We start from the raw sequence: 23,709 nt of genomic DNA on the forward strand, positions 1-23,709 counted from the left end.
TTTTTTGTTTTGTTTTATAAAATCGTATTTTAAAAACACAATTGTAGCCTAATTAACAACAAAAAATCTTGCTTACAGATAATACAAGTCAAAAATACACTGTGAAAAGTTGAATATATTTATATCACCACTAAGCCCCGCCCATTTGAGAACTGAAGTTCCACGTTATTTGTCATTCTACCCGCTCGTTCTATTTCTACGGGATTTATCGGGGCGACCCAGTTGTTTGAGCTTCCTGCTACATTGTGATCTTCTCTCAGACTTCCTTTGCTCATTTCCGAATCAGCATGGGGAAGAATAGCAAGAATACCGTGCAAACAATCTGCTGATGAGGAAAATGTTGAATCAAACCGTAAAATGTTAGTTCTCCCAACCGTGATTTATAGTTGTGCATGCCAACGGGGATATGTGTATGCTTTTAAGATCAGAGGCTGCATAGATCTACATGAATCGATGATTGTAGGCTTGTTTAGGTTTAATTTCGCATGCATGTTATATATTTGTATGGACCTGTCTCAAGTGATCAAATAAGAGTTTCTCAAATACATGAATGTAGGTTATCTAGAGCGCATCTCTAATTGGGACATCAGATTTGAACATCTCTATTTCTAGGTCATTTTCGTTAGACTTTGTAATGATGACTAATAGGCTTTTTATTACACATACTTGATCTGGATGTCTCAAACAATAACGTTGTCTTTGAAATGCTCAAAGTGAAATTGTTTATTAAAATGTTCTCTTTTTGTCTCCACTTCTAGCATTTATTTAATGAACTGTGGAGAACTTAAGGCAATGGAGTCGAACATGGAATCTGTCCATCAGTCTTTTTTTCCTGGATGGGATCAGCTGACACAAAATAATCAGCCGAAACGGATCTGGTCACTGAAGATGCTTCATCTAGTATTTACCTCAAACACTCTCCACTTTGCTTGCTTTTTGACCAAACCAGAATGTTAATGTTTAAGATTTCAGGAATTTGGATGAGTTATGTTGGTCAGTCCTCTCTCTGCCTGAGATTTCACTTACTGTATGTATCATAAAAGCATAACAATAAGAGCCACAATGCGTATCAGTTTTTGCCAGGCTCTGTTAACTGGAGCAATAATTTTGAACTTGCTCATCCTATATTATGTCTCACGGGCCCAGCAGCAGATGATGGAGAAACGTCGGGAACAAGGTAAGGGCTTAAAGAAAGCCTCTCTTCCTGTGCCAGGACTGGGAGCTATGGGTAATCTGGTTGCTGGAAGTATAGTTGGAGGCGTCAAATTGGGAGGCCTTGAGAGCAACATGCGTGGCCCTCGCGTCACGATCCTTGTTCGTGAATTTGAAGACTTTGAGAACTATGTTGGTGATGTTGCTCGCTCTTTTTTGCGCCAGAGACCAGAGTTGCCCTTCCTTGCTGTAGCCAAAAGTCCACCGTACCCTCCTTTGGCTCTTCCCGAAGGAGCCCGGCTCCTGGTGTTGTCGCCGAGCCCTGACCAGCCTCCACAAACTCACCGTCCCGAGTTTAACGTGCAGACGGAATTTGTTTTATTAGTTCCAGATGGTGTGGAGCTAGACCACAGCCGACAAATTGAGCGTCTCATTCGAGAGCTGGAAGGGGAAGGTGGCGGGCCGGTCCGACTGGTTGCTGTGCCGGTGCTGACCCGCTCGGCCGTGCAATGCCTGCACCTTCGGGTGAATCTGCGGGAATGGACCGCCACCTACAACCCTGCGGCCTCAGGGAGCAGCGGTAGCGTCTGCACAGCCCTGCAGGGAGACGCTGTGGTTCTTATCCGTACCGAGGACCTCTTCAATCTCTCAGTTCCTTTAGGTCGCCCCCTGATGTCTTCCTTGTTTGTCCAAACATCTCTGCGGGGATGGAAGGTCAAGCTCCTGGAGGGACCTTCGTTCTCCGCCAGTCATCGGCCGCTGTTTACCTCTGCGCACAACCAGTGGAAGGCGGATAGTCGCCTGAAAGATGCAACCAATCGCCTCTTGCGCAGCTTTGGCCTGAAGCGCGTGATCTTGCCTGATGGACGAGATCAGTGGTTTGGCTGCAGTAAAGAGACGCCACGATGTTTCGGCACAGTGCGTGACGACACACCGGAATACCTTTACGTAGAGCGCTGGACTCCACCCTGTTGCTTGCGTGCCCTCCGAGAGACTACGAAGTATGTTGTCAACATCTTGGAAAGCTCCGGTGTGCGTTACTGGCTTGAAGGGGGTTCTTTGTTGGGAGCTGCCCGACACAAGGACATAATCCCATGGGACTATGACGTGGACTTGGGCATCTACATGGAGGACGTTCCGAATTGCGACTACCTAAAGAACCTGGACTCCGGCTCACTGGTGGATGCTAACGGCTACGTGTGGGAGCGAGCTGTCGAGGGTGACTTCTACCGCGTGCAGTATAGTGAAGCAAACCATTTGCATGTAGACTTGTGGCCCTTTTACCCCCGTAATGGAGTCATGACCAGGGACACTTGGACTGAGCACAAACAAGACGTGGAGTTCCCAGAACATTTCCTGCAACCCCTGGTGCCAATGCCATTTGCTGGCATCACCGCTTATGGTCCAAACAACCACCGTGCCTTCTTGGAACTCAAGTTTGGGGAAGGGGTTATTGAGAACCCCCAGTACCCCAACCCTGCCAAGAAAAGGCTGGACAGGAGTCGCACGTTAGGATCATAGCTCGCAGTAACTTGATGCAACACAATTGCGCAATACTGCATTTCTGACATTTGAAAATCTTTGTAGAGCATTACTACCAGACTAAATGTCTCGGTCTGTGTCTGAACACTTGAATGTTAGTGTTTCTTGCCAATTTTATTTATTATATGTGCGTGTTGTTATTCATGCATCTCTAAATAGTCTAAATATACTGTATGTAACGATGGTAGTAAAAGTTCGGAAAGTCTAAGTATGTCATTTTTACACTGCTGAATTCCAGGAATGTCAAAACTGCGTGAAGGTCATAGCTTCTTTTTTATAATACATGATATTAATATATCAATTTCTATAGTAATTAAACATAACAAAAGTTAGTATTTTTTTAAACTGATTGCGAGAGAAACAATTTTTAAACAGCCTGTATCATGAAAAACTGATTCATGTTTGTAGGTCCACAAGTGAACCATTTAATAACCCAGGTAACTCATTTAAACTTTGAAATAACTCCTCTGCTTTTCAGATGTATGATCATTATTATACCACTATGAACTTTGTAGAGTGTGTTTTCATTGACATACGGAGATGTGTAAGCTGATGTTGAAAGAGGCAGGAATCCATGACTTTTTGGTAAATCTGAAAAGCAGCTACTGTTTCATGCACCTATTCACTTTATTTATATGATACTTGCAATTTAGACTGATATTGGTCTTGTTTTTCATGCCGTATGAATTGTTTTGTTTTATTTTCCATTTACATAATATGTTGCATGGAAAAAAAATTCACACTTTTGATGTTTACATTTTTGTTTTGACTTTCAGACTGTTTTACCTAAATTTTTTGTTGAATTGAACACGTTTTGAACTGTTTTCTATTCTTTCGTTTTTTGTTGTTGTAAGGTTTGGTTTTGGCACCGTTTTTCACAAATCTTAATGTTCTGTATAGTACATTACGTACATAATGTCCATGAAATAATTAAATTACTAAGTAATAACAAACTTTACCACTTGCTGTGTCTTAACATGTAAATGCATTTCAAATGTCTGGAAATAAATCACATGGAATTACTTTTGAGTTTTAAATTAGGTGTTCATGGTGTCTGATGTTGCAGGACAATAGTTACTGCATAATATTAAATAAACCACAAGGTGGCGCAGTACGCCATGAAGTCTTCAAACATGCTGAACTTGCTGCATTACAAAATAAATTTGGGGGGAAATCTTTAAAGCCTTCCTAAACCGTTTGCTTTTGTTTACAGCAGTATAGTGTTTAAAATGATAATTCATTCATTCTAAATCAAACTAAAATATTGTCAGAAGCTAAGGAGCCTGGTATTCCCTAAAGGCGTTCATTTTGCAATAATGATCGGCTGACTGTACATTATCTTTCTAGCTAAAGGGCTTCTTAAATGCACTGACATGATTTTGAGTCATTAAATTTCAATGAGAGTTGAAATTATGTGAGAAGAAAGACTGTGGAGTGATATGAAGCACCAATACATAGGAAATAAGCAGCTAGTGTTCCAGAGAGCTGTATAATAAACATAATATAGACAATAAGAGATATGATAACCAAACAAACAAGTGGTTATCCTTTAGTTAGTTGCAATATCATCTGGCACCCAATATGTACCTAATTTTAGTGATTTTCCCAGACAACATTTCAGGATGGGTATTTGAGCCCCAAATGGGTTTATGTTTTTCATTTTGGCCCTGTCTGCATTAGCCCCAGTATGGGCCCCAAAGGGGTTTATCTATGTGTTCCATGTCAGCCCTGTCTAAATTAGCCCCAGTATGGGCCCCAAAGGGGTTTATCTAGGTGTTCCACCTTGGCCCGGTTTGAATAAGTCACAGTATGGGCCCTAAGTGAGTTTGTCCATGGGCTTCATGTCAACCCTATCTGAATCAGCCCCAGTATGGGCCCTACATGGGTTTCAGAGCCAGTCAGAGTAGCTTTATTATATAGCCTGTACACAGGGTTTGTCTATGATTTCCATGTTGGTCCTATCTGAATTAGCCCCCAAACATTGGGGCCCATATCTCAAACCCTTACCATGTAATGTTGGCTGGGAACTCATAAGAAAGACAACATTGAATTATTAAAAAAAAGAAAGTCTTTATTCTGCAGTCAGTGTGGAGTACATTCACTGGTTCTCTTAACAGTACTCTTTGGCTCCGCTGATGACATCATCACGCAACCATTTATGATACAACCACCTGTTAAACCCACACATATCAGCATCAACAGGGCAGCTACACTACAGCCACCTGGAATGAGAAGCCTTTACAGTACTGCACATACTACAGGCTTTTAATGGAGTGAAGTCAGTCACACAGAACACATGTGTGTATTGAAATAATACATCCATGATTTGAAATACATCATGAGCACTAAAGTAACAGAACAGAAATGATAGACTGATAGATAATAGTGCAGACTACAGGCACCAAACACCCTATTAAAATGAAAAAAATTAAATAAAAAAAATTTCATCTTTGGTCGGATTTATCCGCACATAGATCAAATGGGAGACAGAAATGTGCTATTATGTCAACTTTCTTTTCATCATTGTGACAAACATTTGGTCAACATACAGTACACTGGCGAATGTCTCGCACCCTGTTGCCTGGTACTTTCCTTCTGCTGGTGTGTTTAGGTGTTACATTTATAAAACATCTCCATAAAAAAGGAAATTTAGAATAAAGCAATTCATTTCAACTACCAAATACAGTTAAACATTCACCAGTAAATTGCATTAACAGAATATTCTGTCGGATTCCTCCTCCACATAATTCTCTAACTTTTGAAAATGGCAGGCATTTCATATTTGTGCTCTTCTCCAATAACATGCATGGAAAAAAAGGAAAAAAAAAGGGGGGGGGGGGGGAGGAAAAAAACGCTTACGCTTTTAAAAAGCAAATACAATTGTATACTTCATTTCTGTATTTTTTTTTTTTTTTTTTACAAAAAAGGATATGCAAACAGTATTTTTTTCATACACAATTTCTTTAAGCAAACAAAAAAAAAGAAGATTCTAAGAAAAACGGAGAAACTCCAGAGTTTTTGTAACACATCTTACATGTTCCTACACCACATGAAGACGCATTATTCTAGCTTAAATGCAAAAAACTGTCTGGATTTATGTTCTAATCTATGGCTTTCTTCTGAAACTGATCAAAACGGAACCTTTATACCTCTTGACCACAGATAGTTGCTTATCAACCAGCACTCCTCACCAACAGGTTTCCACAGCCTTGTGTGAACAGCCTTGGAGCTTTAAGACAAAAGACAAAACATGCTAGTGTTCCTGTCTGATCAACTTGCCCCCATTGAGGAAGCAGCAAAACGTAATGGTGTCTGCATAAAGAAAAAGATGTCCGCTGTTAACTGTCAGACTTCCTACACCTTTCTTTTAGCTCCTCTAACAGCAAGAGTTCAGTGAAGATATCAGCACCTGTTAGATGGGCCAACATCTGAGGAGCCTGAGGTGTTTTAAAGGGAATCAGCACGTACGAGGTATTTCAAAGCGGCATAATGGAACAGCATACCACCTAAAACGTATTATTTGGTGTGTTCATAAGACAGTAAAGGATGCAGAGGTTTTTAAGGTACTTTGGCTTTTTAAAAGATATTTTGCATGAAAAAGGTGTTGAGAGAAATCTGTGTTTTAAATAAGGCGCATATAATCAGAAATTTCAGGGCATGTATAATAATAATAATAATAAAAAGATTATTTTAAAAGGCCGGACTGACTTTTTGTATATATAAAAGGAGTAAAGAAAACCTAAAAAATAGACTAAAAAGAAATTCAAAAATGTCTGACCAGCATCTAATAAATAATTGTTCAAGCATTTTTCCATCTAAATGTGCATAAGTTTTGGCAAACTCTTTTCATAAAGAGCTGGGCTTAGAGGAGGGCCAAAAGCATGTAGTCTTTGTCCGGTCTTAATTTAAACCGGCATCTCTCCCATGGTCACTGCGTAGATGCAGAGACTGATTTAGTGAGATCAGGCAGGTAGGGAAGGAAAGTTTCTTGAAATACTGTGCAAATCTACATGACGGACTCCAGGTCACAGGGTTTAGGTCCAGCGACCTCTTCCAGTTCAAAGTTTCCCTGTTTCTCCATGAGTGGAGAGCTTTCTGGCTTGGAGGCGGGGTCTTCTTCATCCACTCGCACCTTACTTAGCTCCGCCCCCTCCTTTTTACTGGTGCGATCCACGAAAAACTGCAGAAGACCTGCTCCGTAAGCATCACCTTCCACATTGATGACGGTGCAAGTGCGATCGCTAAATGTAAAAAAAAAAAAAAGGCAATTATCCACATGGTTACAAAAAAAAGAGAATGAGGATGCAATAATATAATAATGCCCTTTAAAGCAAACAATTCTTGTTCTCCTCCCTATCGGCTATCCATCCACCAACTTTCTCTTTAACTAAAGGGGCTCTGATTGATCGGGCGCCGATTCGCATCAGCCGATAATAGCTTTAAACATTTTGATCTGTGGTCTCTATAAAGGCTGATCAGATGAAACAAAACTTGCGAGACAATTTTTCTATGCACAGCTCAAATTATTAATAATTGTTTCACTTCATTCAGTTCTACCAGATGTCTGAAAAAGCCAATAAATTTGTAATGTTTTTGCGGAGAGCAGAGTCATTGCAACGATAGCAACCCTACAGCAATGACAGCCAGAATAAAGTGCATTTCTTTCCTTCACAGTGGTGCGCTTTCTTTCCTCCCTAAAAGCCAAACTTTAACGTCCAAATCAGCTAGATCAGTAATTGTCGTAAAATACTGTCTACTGTTGCAAGACTGCAGGAGGTGCATGATAATAAACAGTTACTAAAACTGCACAAAGCCGCGAAATTGATACTGTTCCTCAAGCGGCTTTCTGTGCGAGCGCTCCAAGACGGAGTAGAACACGGACGAGCAAAGTGAACTTTGAGCTTCAGGTTGACTCTTACACGGTTAAATACACACAGTAATGTGTCAAAATGCCCTGCTTTTAGTGAGTATTCGCTTTAACAGGGTTGGTTATGTCTTAAATGAACATAAACAGTTGTGAAACAAGTTGCGAGTAACAGTATAATGGATCTGTGAATTCAGTCTTAAAGTGACAGCAGCCTAATATTCCTGCTGCCGTCTGTCATTAATGTTAATTAATGCTATATTTGTTAAGCTCTAAGCTGTTCCTAATCCCCTCTAAGAGAGGGGAATGGGAATATGGGGAATATGTTGCACATGTTGCTTTCCAATAAACAAAGAGTTGTCAATTCACGATACTTTCTCATCTCTTAATTTTTTTTATACTTAAAATTAATTATTGTAAAGAATAGTACTATTTATTTTGATGATCGGTATCGGCCAACACAGCTTCCACTGATCAGTAACCGGCCCCAAAAATCCTGATCGGAGCACCCTTATCTTTACCCCACAATAACATCTAAACCCGATACTCACACAAGCCAGTCCACAGCCAAGATGAGTGACAGATCGTTGGTGGGCAGCCCCACTGATTCTAAAATAATGGCCAGCGTCAGCACCCCTCCAGCAGGGATCCCAGCGGCTCCCACACTAGACGCCGTCGCAGTCACGCTATAAAGGAAATAACAGTTAGTCTACAAACTCAACATCTGCCAATAAAGCAGAGTACGGAGGTGACTAAAATACATCCAATGAACTCACAGAATGGTGATGACCTGGACGAAGTTCAGCGGGATCCCGTTAAGCTGAGCGATGAACACGGCAGCTACACACTGGAACAATGCGGCTCCGTCCATGTTGACGGTTGCTCCGATGGGAAGGATGAAGCGGCTGATGTGCTTAGACACACCGTTGTTCTCCTCCACACATTTCATCATTAGGGGCAACGTGGCGGAGCTGATCAGAAAAGCTGATGGTTATCTTCTGCTTAATTATGCATATGCAACACTCATTTAATCGCTTTAGTAGCGACACCATATATGTTGAATTTAAATGTATACTACAGGGCTGTTGAATGCTGGAATCTGATTGGTTGACTAACGTTCTAAGGTGTGCAATTTTCTTCAAGCGAACAGCGCAAGTAGGTCCAGGCAGGTCTTGTATTGACAGCACATACTTTCTCTCTCTCTATAACTGCATCTGTCTGCTATAAATGGCTGAACCCTCCGTCAATAGCTCTAAAATGACGCTTTGGAATTAGCAACGGAGGCTTGGGGTGAGATGCATAAGAAATTAGTCCGACACAAAAGAGTATTTTAGGGACAAAAACCTGACAAATGTCTTGAAATACATCATCTTAATGTTTTGAGGTGTGGTAACTAGTATAAGAGAAATAATTGACTCTGGGCCATTGAATTTCTAGAAAAATAATCCACACCCAATGAGTAACTCTTGGCCAAATTAACCCCTCGGGTGTGCATTATTTTTCGAATAATTTAACTGTCCCGAGACAATTATTCCTTAATTATAGCCATATCAGCTTCACAGGCTTTTACATAGCGGATAGGCTATAGATTCAACATTGAACAAACAACACAACAAATAACCATTTTAATTCAATTAATAAAAATTCAATTTAGATAAAAAGACAAAGCTAGTGTATATACAATTCTTTAAATGTATTTCTAAGTTTGTCCTGATAAAAGCCGTCGTCTCATGACATTAAAAATTGAGCAAATCAAAAAACATACACTTTATAGACCAGTTAACCTTTAAAGGGATAGTTTACCTAAAAAATGAAAATCCATTTACTGAAAATTCATACTACTACAAGTGGTAGTAGTAATCTGCGGGATTTTGAAAAGCAGGTTGAGACTGGATTTAGCTTTTTGTACTATAAAGGAATACCAATGCTTTATGTTTAATACAAATATAATAATCGGAAGAATATTCAAATCTGTTGCATTTCGCAGATAGTTTAAGACTGGATTTAGATTTTTTTTTTTAAATGTACTGTGAGAGAATCCTAATATTTTTATGTTGTAAAACTATTACAATTATGACACTTTTTGGTGACTTTATAATGTAATAAGATTTCTCAATGTAAAAATAATTACATTATGAGAAAAAAATTTTTTTTCACAATAATAATGTAATGCCTATTATATTATGTGCAGTTATTAAATTATGAGTCCCTCACAATAACCAGAGTGGTAGGTCGTAAGTGATGGCTCACGTCACTTCTGAGTTCCTACTGGCGGTGCGAATGGAGCCAGGAAAATTATCCTAAAGGAACATTTAGTTCTCAGGGGACTGCCCTGATGGCTAGTTCCAACAACTGAGTTCCTTTAACTACTCGGTGCAAAAGCCCATATAGATCCCAACAAGAACCTTTATTTTGAAGAGTGTAAGTAGCTGCTGCTCATTTACCTAGAGGAGGTTCCAAAGGCAGTAGCCAAAGCCGTGACCAATCCCAGCAAGAAAGTGTAGGGGTTCTTCCGTGTAATCACGAAGTAAATGAGCGGGAGGATGATGAGACCGTGGATGGCATGGCCAACGACGCAGCATGCAATGTACTTCCCGAGGCTGGCGAACAGCAAGCCAACATCCTCCATTTCCACAATCTTAGCAGCAACCAGGAACATGATACCCAGTGGTGCATACCTTCAGACAGGAAGACATAGAGACATGGTTTGACGGAAGCAAAGAGATGTATGGATAGGACACCGCGACCCACAAATTGGGAACAAACATCACGAACCACAAAAAAAGTACATATTCCCTCACCACATGATCCAGGAGACCAACACCATGGTGGCCTCATTGAAAGAGTTGAAGAACTTAATAAGGATCTCTCCTTCCTCTCCCAGTTTCCTCAAGGCCACCCCAAATACCATAGCAAACACGATGAGACCCAGGATGTTCATGCCATCCACATCTGTGCCAACTGGAACCTAAACAAAAAGACACAAATGACTGAATTAAAAAAAAAATAAAGGGAGAAAAAAGATATTTTTTAAATGACATTCAACCATTAATAGTATGTTTTAATACATTTCTAGAATATCTAGATATTTTTATCAAGTTTAAATATATCAAAATTTTTCATTTGTATATATATATATATATTTTAGTGGTGGGCCGTTATCGGCGTTAACGTGAGACTCTTATCGGGCGATAAAAAAAATATCGCCGTTAATCTATTCTCAAAGTTGGGTTGGGATCATAAAATAGCTTTTTCGAATATCGTTATATTTTCGCGCAAATCGCGCAGCAGGGTATTTTCCTGTCAGGGACACAAGGTGTATACTTTTACATGTTACGTTGGGCGACGTTCCTCTCGTTACTTTACATGTTGTTAAAGGTGCAATGTGTAAAAATTTTGAGTATCTATTAACAGAAATGCAATATGACATCCAAAACTATGTGTTCAGTGGTGCATAAAGAACTTACTTAATAAACCGTAATGTTTTTATTACCTTAGAGTGAGACATTTATATCTACATAGGCGCGGGAATCCCCTTCTATGAAGGTCGACATATCGTGACGTCATGTTTCTACCGTAGCCGACAGCGAACAAACAGCGTTACAGAGCGCGTTTCGTCACTACCTTGAAAGAGAAGACGCAGAAAGCTAGAAGAAGCTAGCCATAAACACCGTGAGTAGTGACTTTTCCCTTGTCAGTGGTGTAAAATATGTAGTTGGATTGTTTCATGTAACTTAATTCTTCTCCCTCGCTGTGTTATGGCTTTGCTATGTGGGGATAAATGTGCTGGTTACGTTCGTGAGACAGCTGATTAGTACTCTCGTCATTGACCGTAAAACAGTTACAGGAATCACCAACCCGTCGATCTTGGAAGCATTTTAAGTCGATCGAGTTTCCAAAATCAGAGAAAAAAAGCCTATTGTGTGTAGTAAGTGGTGTCTAGGGGATGCGGAGGCGCGTGCGCTGTTACAATCACGTTATCTTTGCCGCGCGCACCTTTGGGCTCATGCGGACACGTCCAGTATAAACAAGGCTTAACGCTTTAACCAGCTCAGCCACAGTAACAGCTCATATTAGCCATCTAAACTTTTTCTACCCTGTTAGAAAAAATATATAGTTGCATAGTTTCATGTGGTTCTTCTCTCTCGCAGTATTATGGGTTTGCTATGTGGGGAGAAATGTGCTGGTTAGGTTCGTGAGACAATCAACTAATTACTATTATTATATTACGCATTAAGACCCTTGATCCTCACCTGACTATGGCTTTGTAAACTTTATCCATGATGTGGTTTATAATGGACTGTGGTACAGAAACTTGGTTTACTCTGGCTATTCTCTGCCGTCTCAGACGACGATGTTTAGCCACCGTAGCTTCTTCGAAAGGGAGGGGTGAGCGGTGGGCTGAGCCCTTAGTGTAAACGCGCAACCGAACCGCCAGATGTCGCTAAAAGTCAAACACTGCACCTTTAAATGAGTTTATTCCAAGCGCGCCAACCTTTTTTATGGGCATGAGCGATGCTCAATTTACAAATGAATCACTCTTTTGGGTCGATTCTGTTCAAAGACTTCATCAAACAAGTTGGCAGATCGGTCTAAATCGGTTCGCGAATCAGTTCTGTTCAGTTCCTCACGAACATCAAGAGCTACAGTTTAGTCTAGTGAAAGCAAATCTGCAAATGCATCATATTTTTGCCAGCGATGAAGAGCTTTATTAGTTGAACATCTTCATAAGGTGTCTGTGAATGAATGATTCCACAGGACGATACATTCGATTTCATTTCATTCAGGTAATACATTTTACAACCAAACAGATTATTACGCCACGATAGCACTACTAAAAAGTATGACATTATCCGTTGGACATATACATTAATTTATAGGCTACAAAAATAAAAAAAACACTTCAGAGCGTCGCCGCAATGGCAAAGGTTAACAGGTTAAATAAGCTACCATTGTGTACAGTTTATGAAATGAACACCTGCCATCCCACGGTAATGTGTGTGTATTGCGCAGTCACACGAATAGTTTACATTGATTGAAACTAATTTGTTTAAAAAGGAGGCTATTGCCGGTAAAGGCAGGTTCACATAAAATCATTATGACATTATTTTTTGATCTAACGAGCATCTGGTTTGGCGATGCAAAAAAGGACTGTAGCTACGTCGTGCTTATTGTTTTTTTCTTCTTCCAATTAGCCTACTATGTTAAAAAAAACGACTAAAACATGTTACTTGTTCAATTAATAAACAGTTTGTTTGATGACAAATCGCTAAAGATGAAATTGGCCTCCCTTTCTTTCATTGTAATTGTGCGTTTTATTTATTTATTTTTTGAACGATATTCGACTTTTGCTCCTCTATTGTCGAATGGCATTTTTGGCAGAAAGTCACATCCCTACGCGAGGCAAACTATTCTCAAAGACTTACTTTTAGTCATTATTTGGGTAGCACACATATTCTGAATGCCTTCGGCAGAATTCAAATGAGCCATTTTAATCTAGATTAAAAAAATTAATATATGCCCACCTCTAATATATATATATATATATAAAAAAAATCTATGCATTAATAAAATACATTTATATAAATGTATAAATGGAGTTTCAAGACAATCCTAAGGTAAATCTGGGACTTGGTACCTTTTCCAAGAAGATGGTCGAGGTGGTATCATTCTTCACAATCTTGTAACCCGTGGCATACTGTGAAAAAGAAACGTTCAGAATCATCTAATAATCACACGTCATATAAAACACATCTGCTTCTTTTCATGTTAAAGCAAATCTTGTTAAACCTACCGACTGAAAGGCAGCTGATACCAGGTTAGAGGGGAAGATATTTCTGAAAGGAGGAGAAAGGTAGAAATTATATATAACTGACATACTTTAAAATCAGATATCAATCAGTCAGCCAATTAAATCAAACAAAGCCTAACTAACTAGTTAATGACAGAAGTTGACATTTTCATATCTCGCATTAACTAAAACAAAAATTATACTGCCGTTTTTAGGCGTTTACTAGGTGTACCAGACACGTGACAATTGTTGTCATCAGCATAGTACACGTCTACTGTACGCGCACAGCTCAACTCTGTACGCACATGCGTTACAAAGTTATTTGCACTAATGAGCATTTGTGCAAGTGGATTTAAATGAGTACAAAGACATTTTTCCTCTCATATCTTCTGAAGAGAAACAGCACAGACTTTAGACAAAGAAGCAGCCTAACTTTCAAGTGCTTTTTCATTGAATGTATGCATTTGCACAAGTTATCAAATAGTGTTGTGACGATACTGTAATTTCCAATTTCGAAACAATACCTTGAAAAATATCAATCTATTTTCGATACTACAGGGAAAACTGCCATATCTACCTCCATACAGATAATTTGAAAAAAATTGATAATTTGGGTAATTTTGTTGCAATAGCTCACACACCTCACAGGGAGGCTTTATTTGAATAGTTGAACTAAATTTACAAAAAAGACAAGTAAACAGTCAGTAATAAAAAAAACAAATAAATTGCAAACGGTAGCATAAATAAATACAGTAGATTAGAATACAGAGACAAAATTAAATAAACATGGTTTTCAGGTGGGTCTAACAGTAGTACTCGGGTAAGAAATACTACCGAAATTAATCAAATAGAAAATAATAGGATAGTTTTCATTGTAAAAATTAAATAGACTAATTACAATTAAAGCGAGTGATTTTCACTTTGTATTTTGCAGCATGTTTATTAAGCTACTGTCACTATAAGAGCTTATGCACGGATCCAATATACTGTTACACAACATGCGTTTTCTCGCAACTATTTATCTCCCAAAACTGAAGTGTTTTCGACCATTTAAGAGCCACAAAAATATAAGTCAATTTGGCGGGCTGTTTGAGAGGTGGCTTTTTGTGCACACAGAGCGCTGCTTGTATAGGTTAGTGGTGCATGCACTTTTGGTGTGAGCGCAAAACCTGCGGGAATGAGTAAATGATGTGCAATACAAGCACCATTAAACCGGAGCAAATGAGAAGTGTGAGTGAGAGGATGCGTGTGTGACTCAATTCGCCGTCGGAGAGAAGAGAGAGGGAGAACGCGGACCTGGTATCGGTGTATCGATACTGTTGAAAAGGACTATTGGAATGGTTTCAGATATTTCAGTATCAATATTTTTGACAACCCCACTATCAAATGGAGTACATTTTGAAAGGCTATGCATTCGGCTGTATGTATAAGCTAAGCATTCACATCAAAACTGAAGTATACTTTGGACATTAACAAACACTCTTAAGAACAAGGTAGTGAGAGAACAATTATCCTATTCAAGCCACAGTTTCAGCCCACCAGCAATAAAAATCCTCACAGACCTGACTAGCCAATCTCTGAGAGGATGTGGAAATAACTTGGAGAATTTAGTCCGATTAAATCCCTCCACTAATCCCAATTCCACACATTACCTTCTACCCCTATAACCCTGTTCGCTCTAATGGAGTAGAACTAGATGAGCACTAGGACCTGCCTGGAGATGGGGATTAATGATAAACACAGACATTCAGGAATGTTACGGCATCCCTGACCTTAATATGGTCTGTGTGCGTGCAAAAAAATAAAGGAAGTCTTCAATCGGATGGAACAAATTAACACAAATGTCCCTTGTTTGAACATTCGAAACAAAGAAAGTTAGAATTTAAGATAAATGCAAAACTCTTTAGGAAACCCAAAACACCAGGAGGAACCAGCATAGCAACACTGGTATCACCAGTTTAGGCACTTTTTAGGCATCATTTACAGCTACTACTAATGCTATGCAATGACAAATATGTCAACAAAAGACTGTAGGGCGTAATGGAAGTTTCTACGATGGCGTGTAAAAGGGGAAGATGCGTCAAACAGGACCTTGTTGAAACGTGGCACTCCACACACACCTTGACAAAACTTTTATCGAAGATTTCTCTCAAGTCGTGTTTGCTTACATATTAAAAGTTAATATTAACAGGTAAATATAACTACACTCTGACTTTGCCCAGTCTAAAAAAAACTCAGTTTACACAAAAAAGGCCAGGTTGTGCGGAGGGTGGATTTCACATGCACTGTACATAAAGCACACACAAATGGATTAAAAGAACAAATCACCCAGAAATGATTGATTTACTGACCATCTTGACATTCCATGATGCATTTGACTTGCTTTCTTCAGTAGAACCGAATGTTCAAGCTGCTTTTTCCATAACTTGAAAGTGAATGGTTATCATAGCTGTCAAGCTAGTTTCCAGTCAAATTACTTCAATTTCAGTCTGTTTGGCACATAAACCAAACAATATGGCTTGAAAAGATGTAGCCTAGCGCATGCGTTGTCTAGAGATCACTATTATGGTTGTTTTGGCCCTTTTTCATGCTTAACAGCTCATTCGCTGGAAAAGACCCGCGTGAACATTTTTCAAAACTTTTTTTGTGTTCCACAAAGAAAGAAGGTCACAGGTTTGCAACATCAAGACTCGCTTAACCTTTAAGATTAACTATATATTTTGCGTAATACGGTGGAATGAGGTCTTGTTCCACGTGTTGTTGTTGTCAGGTTATTGCCTTAGACAACCTGATAAGGCAACACAACTACAGATAACAGCCGAAACAACTTACAAAAACGGATGCCAGAACGTGCTGTTGGTAGACTTTCAATAGAAAGACTGTCTGACTGCGTGTAAGAGTGTGAAATCAGCAGTGTCCACTGTGGTCCTTGTGATTGTATGGCAGGATTTATTTACAGTGAGACTCCAAGCGAGAAGACCCTTTGATGGATGACATGAGCTACATCAGCTGCCTAATTTAACCATACTTCTGTTGTCCATGTTTGCACGTGTGTGTGTGTGTGTGTGGCCCTCATGCGGCAAGCATACGCCCCCTGACCTCATTAACTTTCCCTGGAGACACAGGAGCAACACATACGTTTTAGTTTGGCTTTAAATTAGGAATCCAAACACGTGTACTGAAACCTTTTTCTTTTGAATGATAACTTCCGTATTCTGAGGAATTGTTCAAAGTATGGAACAAGAAAATGAATGATGAGGAAGCACATGAGATCTAAAATAGTTGTCTGTTATGGTTGAAAAATTTTTTTTAAAACCCTCACAGAATTGTAGTGAAAAAAAAAAAATCTAACTTCTGTTAGGTTTAGATTTTATTAAACTGCATTAACCTAAAGCAGCCTCAATGCTGTTATAAAACAGGCTTTGGCTTTTTAGCTCCTTCGGTCATGTGAGAATGAATGAACGACAGTTAGCAATCGAAACCCGGCCTCAACAATTATCAACCATTATTCCTTTCCCAAGTCGTGAAACCGGAATCAATGGCAATGAGATGCAGAGAAAGAACCACTGGTTTTCATCTATTAATGAAAAATGGGACCTGAATGGGGGCCTGAAAAAGATTAGCCTAGGTATTGAGTTGAAATGACGGTGTGAGATTATATATATATATATATATATATATATATATATATATATATATATATATATAAAGCAAAAGGTATACAGTACAACATTTCATATCTCACTTTGTGGGCCGACTGACATTTCCAAGGACAGTCCACCAAAAAGAGGAAAACCCTGTTTCTCTTGGGTCAGGTCACCCTAATTTGTGTCAGTGTAAATATTTACATTTTGTAAATATTCTAATGAACAAGCTTGTCTGGTGAAATAAGGTTTATAAAGGGTTTACAAAAATGTATTTTTTGTTGTTGTTTTTGAAAGTTAATGAGAACACAGTGTTCTCTTCACATCACTATGTAAACACATGGTGAAATTTGACCTGTTTACAAGACAACAGGGCCAACCCCAAAAACCCACCCATAGTCGGTTTTAGGCGTTTCTTATAGAATGCAAGAGAAGTTTGCCTCTGTTCAAAAAAGAAATGCATATTTTCTTTAGAATGTCTATTCATTTTAATAACTAATGCCTATAGGTCCATGCACCGCTGAAGAAAAAAAATATAAGTTGGGCATTTATTATATCAGGAGTTGCGGAAAACACACCAGGAAAGGGGAAGGGTAAGTGACACATCTATAAACTCTGACCATCAACCTGCATCCTCTTCTGAGCGGATTAATGCGCCAACACGCGACGCGCGCGCAGCTGATGCAACTCTAGTGTCCGTTTACAGCACATGGAGATCAACGTCACGCAACCCACGCTATAAATAGTCAAAACACAATGTCACTGAATGAATTGACGATAGTCGATGAAAGAAATATATGGCGTTAATAAAATAAAAAAAGGTTAATTTTAAAAACATAACATACTTAAGAGGGCTCGGCTCTGAACAGTAACGTTAATTACTTTTCCCCATACATCATGTCGCCAGTCGGCGACAGCTCCGATTCACTTTATGTTGGCAATAACAGTCGCTTTTTTTTACAGATGTTGTACAATTGTTTGACTCTAGTTACATAATGTCACAATTGTTTCACACCTTTCTTGTTCTTGGCATATTTACTTAATGTGTTCTTTCCTTTTCCTGTTTGGCAAAGTTACGCTGGCAGATGAAGTGGATAATTTCCGCGAATTCCGGTTCTTTCGAACAGTTGGCTTGGTAGTTGAAAATTAGAATCATTTCCACGAATCGGTTCTTTCGAACAGTTGACTTATAACATTCGGCTCTTCTTGCGTCATGTGGTCGCTGGCATAGCCTAAATGCTTTAAAATTGCAATAAGGCACATACAGCCATATATTGCTGTCGCGTTTTACGGTTGAGCATTATTTTAATAGCGGTGTTTATATTCTACCCCAGCTCAAAATGTGTTTGCACTTGAATGAAAAAAATGCTTTTAAATACCAACTTTGTTTTATATGAGTGTTGATCAAATTCCTGTACATTACGATTGTTAATTTCTGCTATTCAATTCAGTCCGACTCGTGAACGAAATGCTACCGTTCAGACATGTAAAATGACCATTCAATCACTGAAAAGATCTGCCTCAAAATAACTAACGTTATTCGTTCACGAAACTGACACACTACTCCACACCATAACAATGTCGTAGGCTGCCTATACGTCACAAGTCATTAGTTTAAATGAAAATTTAAATTTATGAAAGAGTTGGAAACACTGTAGGACTAATTCCGAATCAAAAACGCTAAATGTGTGATCACGTGTTTACTGAGGTAAATTTGCGGAACAATTGACATAGCGTGACGTCACGTCGTTAACTCACCTTATCAAGTCTAAAAACGAATCGATGACTTCTTTGGCTTCGGGAACACCGCTGGCATCCAGTGAGTTGAGTGATAGCTTTTTCCCGTCATTTGCACCAGGATTTATAATGAACGCCATAATAACGCCGATAGTAGACGCGAGCAGAGTGGTCACCAGAAAGAAGAGCATCGCCCAGCCGCCCAACTTGCCCAGGGCTTTGGGGTCAATGCTGGCAGCCCCGGACACCAGACTACAGACCACCAGAGGAATAATGATCATTTTGAGCAGGCGGATGAGCAGCTCACCGGGGAACCCGAAGTAAATGATCTGAGTGCGGCTCAACCCGGCGCTGCGCACGCCGAGCCCGATGAACACGCCGATGATGACCGCTGACACCGTCAGGATGACCAGCAGATTGGCCATGGCGATCCGTTTCAGCTTCTGCCCGGTGGTCTCCGGCGCGCTTGTCTTGCGGTCACTAAAGCCATTGGCGACGCCGGTCGGGTCGCCTATGTGCGCTTCACCGTTGGACGTCTTTACAACGTCTATGGAGATCTTTTCTTCTGTCATTGTGCTGTCTGAAGGTCTCCTGGTGTCCGGAGAGTGATTGTTAAAGCGCTAGGAGTCTTTGGTGTGAGCTGATTGTCTCTGCTCTCTCCTTATGTGCTGCTGGTAGCGTGGAAGTGAATAAGCGTAAAGACGCGCGTTGGAGGAGTACTTTCGAAGACAACGTCATAGGGCGGGGCGTGCATGCAAATGAGCTTGAAACAAATGAGACTGAGCCATGTCTTGTGGATGAATAGTCTATATCACATAAAAGTTTATATAATAGCTATATAAGTGGCCTTAAAATGTATGAATGTCATTAAATAACTATAGTATCAAACAAATATCAATGTCAAACCAAATGTTTTTTTTAACAAGAACTTTTCAATACAAAAATTAAAAAAGCAATTTGATTGGTTTAAAATTATAAAACAGAAGATATAATGGCAAGATTATATAAGAGTACAAAGAAAAAAATGCATACATACCCTAAAAGTTAGTTAGATAAAAATATTTGGAAAAACATTCTAATAAAAGTTCTGAAATTATTTAATTCCAATTATTTTTAAAGGAAGCTCTCTCTAAGAATAGGCCTAGTATAATTTGCTTGCTGAAGTCATGGATTTAATATTTAATGACATTCAGACATTTTTAGTGTGCCCAAAGTTTATTATAGGTAACAAACTCATCAATTTATTATGTTTAGTTGGTGTTTCATTTGAATATTGTGAGGTAATTCTGTCTTATCCATAACATACAGCAAATGAGGTAATAGAAAATTTGTCAAAAAAATTACATAAAAGTTTTCACATTGAACATGTGGACCACTCGTATAAAAATTAATACGAGAAATAGTAACACTCGGTTATATTTAAAGGACAACTATGTACTAAAAACGGAAAAGTTTTTCCTTCACGAGTACAAACGACAACATTATCAAAACAATCCCGTTCACACGGATCTGCGAATATGATTAAAAACGCTGTATTCTGCTGCCAGGCCAGTAGGTGGCGATGTCACTTTATAAAGAAACACTATGAGCCGACTGAAAACATAACACGCATGAGCCCGACGTCACCGTTTTCACAAATTCACGGTAGTGTAGTTTACACGGAGACGATAATGATATAATTTTCAAAAACTTGCACTTTGAAATTAGTTGTCATTTAAATGAATGTTTTTTTTTTACTCTAAACATCCATGTACAACTGGACCAGTATGAAAAAGTAGTTTTTAGTGAGATTTGAGGTAAAGAAGCAATTTATGATACTATTCTTGTCTGATTGTTTGACAATTGAATTACTTGACACACTTTGGGATATTCCAACACGATCTCACAGGAAAACGTAACAATTTAACGAGGTGGCGATTTATGAATTTGTATGATGTGAATCGTAAAAAAACATGATATAACCAAGTAACTTGCCCCACATGGATACTGGCTGAAAACTAGAATACTACTTTTATTATTTATGCTTTATCTGGTAGTAGTATAGTATCCCATTCCAAATGCAGCCTTTGAGTCATCCCTGACCTAAAAAACATTACCTGACCCAACCATCACTGCATTGCCAATAAATATGTTTGCAGAGCAGAAAAAACAACATCTCATTTTTAGCAGAAACCTCTCACGCAGCAAGTAATCAAATATGCTGAAAACTGAGGTCTCCATATGGAGCCAGAGTCATTCCAGTCAGATTATCCTTAATAAACAAAACCACTCATTTTCTTTAAACAGGTTTTTTTTTTTCTGCAGTGCTTTATGGGAAGGGCTTGTATGTTAATAAGAACAGTCTACACTCTATAAACAGTGCTAGCGCACTCATCGGGGGTCCCTTTTTGAAACCTAAGGGTCTGCTTATATAAGGTTCATCTCTGTATTAGACTGTGTGAACTTCACGAAAGCACATAGATGCTGAGAGAGAGATTTGAGTGCTGGGGATCCGTACGGCGAGAGAGCATGATGGCTCGAGGCAGGGGGCCTCCTTTCTCAAAACAGCTTTCGCTCACACGCTGGGTCTCTACACTGTGCGTGTCACAGAAGCCACGACCTTGATGCCCTTGAATAAACTTCACTGCCCTGTCTGGCTCCATATACTGTCCTCTTTCACTGACACTGCACTTCTAAAGCAGTGGAAGGCTTTTTTTATATCCCTGCCATCTCATTTTATTGTACTGCTTTGAATGTTGCCGAGTCATTTTACAACTGCAGTGTCATTTTCATCTGATTTGCTGATTTATATATTCATATCTAGATATGAATATATAAAATGTGATTGGTGAAAGCTCAAAGTTTTATGTGTTGGTGCATGTCAGTTGGCTGTACTTTAGTGCTGTTACAGTGGGTGCAGTGCTGGCAAAACAAAGAAAACAGGATAAAACGACCTGAGAGTCACATGACCTTTTACAACCGGGAAAAGGAAGAAAGGCTCGATACAATGCTGCAGGTTTTCATGTCATGGGAAAGCAAGTCCAAGCACAGAGTTTGAGAATTAAAGCACCTGAATGGCATCAGCGGAGAAACCAGATATTGTGCGTTTATCTCGAAAACCTGGCACTCTTCTTCGTTCTCCTCAGCCACTGTATAACGTTAACACAGAGACTTCATTGTTCAGAAAAGTACAAGCAAGATAAACAGGCATAGACCAATGAGAAGAGGGTTACAGAAGGTTGTATAAGAAAAGAATATGTGGGGCAACATGTTTCCCTAGACAGCATGTGTTGAATGCAGTCGTCAGGTCGATGAGTTCAAGATTCCCAAACGACACATGCTAAAAATAGAAAGTTTCTCTGAACTGGTAGCACTATATAGTACTTGAAAATACTGTGTGTTTTGGATAAAGCATCTTAAATGAGTTGTATAGGCTCTTCTCTGTGTATAGGCTATTCTTCTAGCTGAGGGCACACACCGTAAAATGCTGAGTCACCCTTACTGAGCTGAATCACTGGATATCTGATCTATTATTTTTAATTGAAAAATGAAATGATGGAATGCAGCTTATTACTGAATAATGGTTAATTGTGAGCTCAGTTTAGATGCTTTTCAACACATTTAAGCAAATGTGCTTGTCAGGTCATGCTACGGATCCATCTGTGTTTCTTGGAGGCAGTCCAGAGAGCTGAAACAGACATGTGCTGAGATACATTTTACTAAAACAGCTGAATCATGATATGTAAGTTAGGCGGGTTAATCACAAAGGCGAGATTTGCTGTATGGAATATATACTTTTATTATTTATTTAGACAATTTAATCAAATCCAAACGTAATAAATGATTCATTTGTGAATGAATCCTTTAGACCAGTGTTGTGAAGAGGATCAACAATTCATTGAAAAGATCCAACACAAAATAATAATTGCTCTCATGAATACGCCAAGGAAAGTAAAGGTAGGGTTCAAGATGTTCGCCGAATAACCACTTAAAGGGATAGTTCACCCAAAAATGAAAATTCTGTCATCATTTAGTCACCTCCAAGTTTTTCCAAACCTGTATGCATTTCTTTCTTCTGTTGAACACAAAAGAAGATATTTTGAAGAATGTCGGTAACCAAACAGTTGATGGACCCAATTGACTTCCATAGTATGGGGGGTGGGAATACTATTGATGTCAATGAGGTCCCATCAACCGTACGGGTTTCCTCACTTTTTTAAGTCAACTGATCCCTTTTTACAGTGTATGATTATCACCATTATACCACAAATGCTGTTGATTGAACTTAACTTTTGCATTGTATTGAGATACATATCAGAAACAGAATATTCCTCTAAATTTCAATCTGTGCCACACATAAAACTACAGTATTATATGACCATATAAATGTATATCGCACAGTTGGACCACTTTTATGTTGCTTTTGCATCATGTGCAAAAATGATTCTCGACAGGTTAATACACACCACTGTGAAATCCATGAATGTAGTCAAATGTAGGGCTGTTTGATTTCAGACACATGTCAGGGCAGCTTCACTTGGCAAATGACCCACATGAGAGGTGCTGCAGTCCCTTAAATCTGGTTTAATCTCGCCTGAGCCGCACTTGCACAGCACGCCTACTTAATGGCCGACAAATTTACACACTGTAACCCGACTCCCTCCCTCCCTCCTCAGTCTGCCTGAATATGTTCTTTACTTCTTCATTACACCGGCTGAATACTTGTCTAAAATTAAAACTCTGAGTTTGATGAAATGCTTCTATTGCATAATGCACAGCTAAAGTAAACGGGAAATTTTAATTCTGTCATAATTTATTCATCATTAATGTTGATCAAGGACTGTCACGTTGCAAAATTAGCTTACTAAAGCATACTAAAAGTGGTCCATAACTTGTGCACTGAATTCCAAGTCTTAGCTTTGTGCGAGGGGAGGGGGGACACAAACCACATAAGGTTTGTTTCATGTTGTTTTGATTTTCTGTCCTCTCCTAGTGTTTTA

The 23,709-nt window shown here is 39.1% G+C and overlaps 2 protein-coding genes across 2 annotated transcripts; one reads left to right on the forward strand and one right to left on the reverse strand.

The window, feature by feature from the left end:
• The first annotated feature begins 235 nt into the window (after positions 1-235).
• On the forward strand, positions 236-3,716 carry fkrp (fukutin related protein). Its single transcript, XM_077208969.1, has 2 exons — positions 236-359; positions 759-3,716. The coding sequence occupies exon 2, from the start codon at positions 1,030-1,032 to the stop codon at positions 2,671-2,673; it is 1,644 nt and encodes a 547-aa protein (XP_077065084.1). The 5' UTR covers positions 236-359; positions 759-1,029; the 3' UTR covers positions 2,674-3,716.
• A 1,028-nt stretch (positions 3,717-4,744) lies between these two features.
• slc1a5 (solute carrier family 1 member 5) lies at positions 4,745-22,127 on the reverse strand. The gene is made up of 8 exons (XM_077208968.1): positions 18,752-22,127; positions 13,353-13,395; positions 13,197-13,256; positions 10,360-10,526; positions 10,003-10,236; positions 8,335-8,529; positions 8,110-8,244; positions 4,745-6,935 (listed from the first exon to the last, which is right to left on the reverse strand). Exons 1-8 carry the CDS (start codon positions 19,300-19,302, stop codon positions 6,701-6,703), a joined length of 1,620 nt encoding a protein of 539 aa, XP_077065083.1. The 5' UTR covers positions 19,303-22,127; the 3' UTR covers positions 4,745-6,700.
• Positions 22,128-23,709: the final 1,582 nt, after the last annotated feature.

Source organism: Siphateles boraxobius, unplaced genomic scaffold (genome assembly GCF_051911475.1).
Source record: "Siphateles boraxobius isolate OS27281-9 unplaced genomic scaffold, OSU_SipBor_1 6, whole genome shotgun sequence".
In the NCBI taxonomy this organism is placed as follows: Eukaryota; Metazoa; Chordata; class Actinopteri; order Cypriniformes; family Leuciscidae; genus Siphateles; species Siphateles boraxobius.

Coding starts and splice junctions, on each gene's coding strand:
- fkrp (XM_077208969.1), top strand. CDS start 1,030: ATGTATCATAAAAGCATAACAATAAGAGCCACAATGCGTATCAGTTTT.
- slc1a5 (XM_077208968.1), bottom strand. CDS start 19,302: ATGACAGAAGAAAAGATCTCCATAGACGTTGTAAAGACGTCCAACGGT. Junction 13,396..18,751: donor TCGTTTTTAGACTTGATAAG/GTGAGTTAACGA, acceptor TCCTCCTTTCAG/AAATATCTTCCCCTCTAACC. Junction 6,936..8,109: donor TTGGCTGTGGACTGGCTTGT/GTGAGTATCGGG, acceptor TTTTACATTTAG/CGATCGCACTTGCACCGTCA.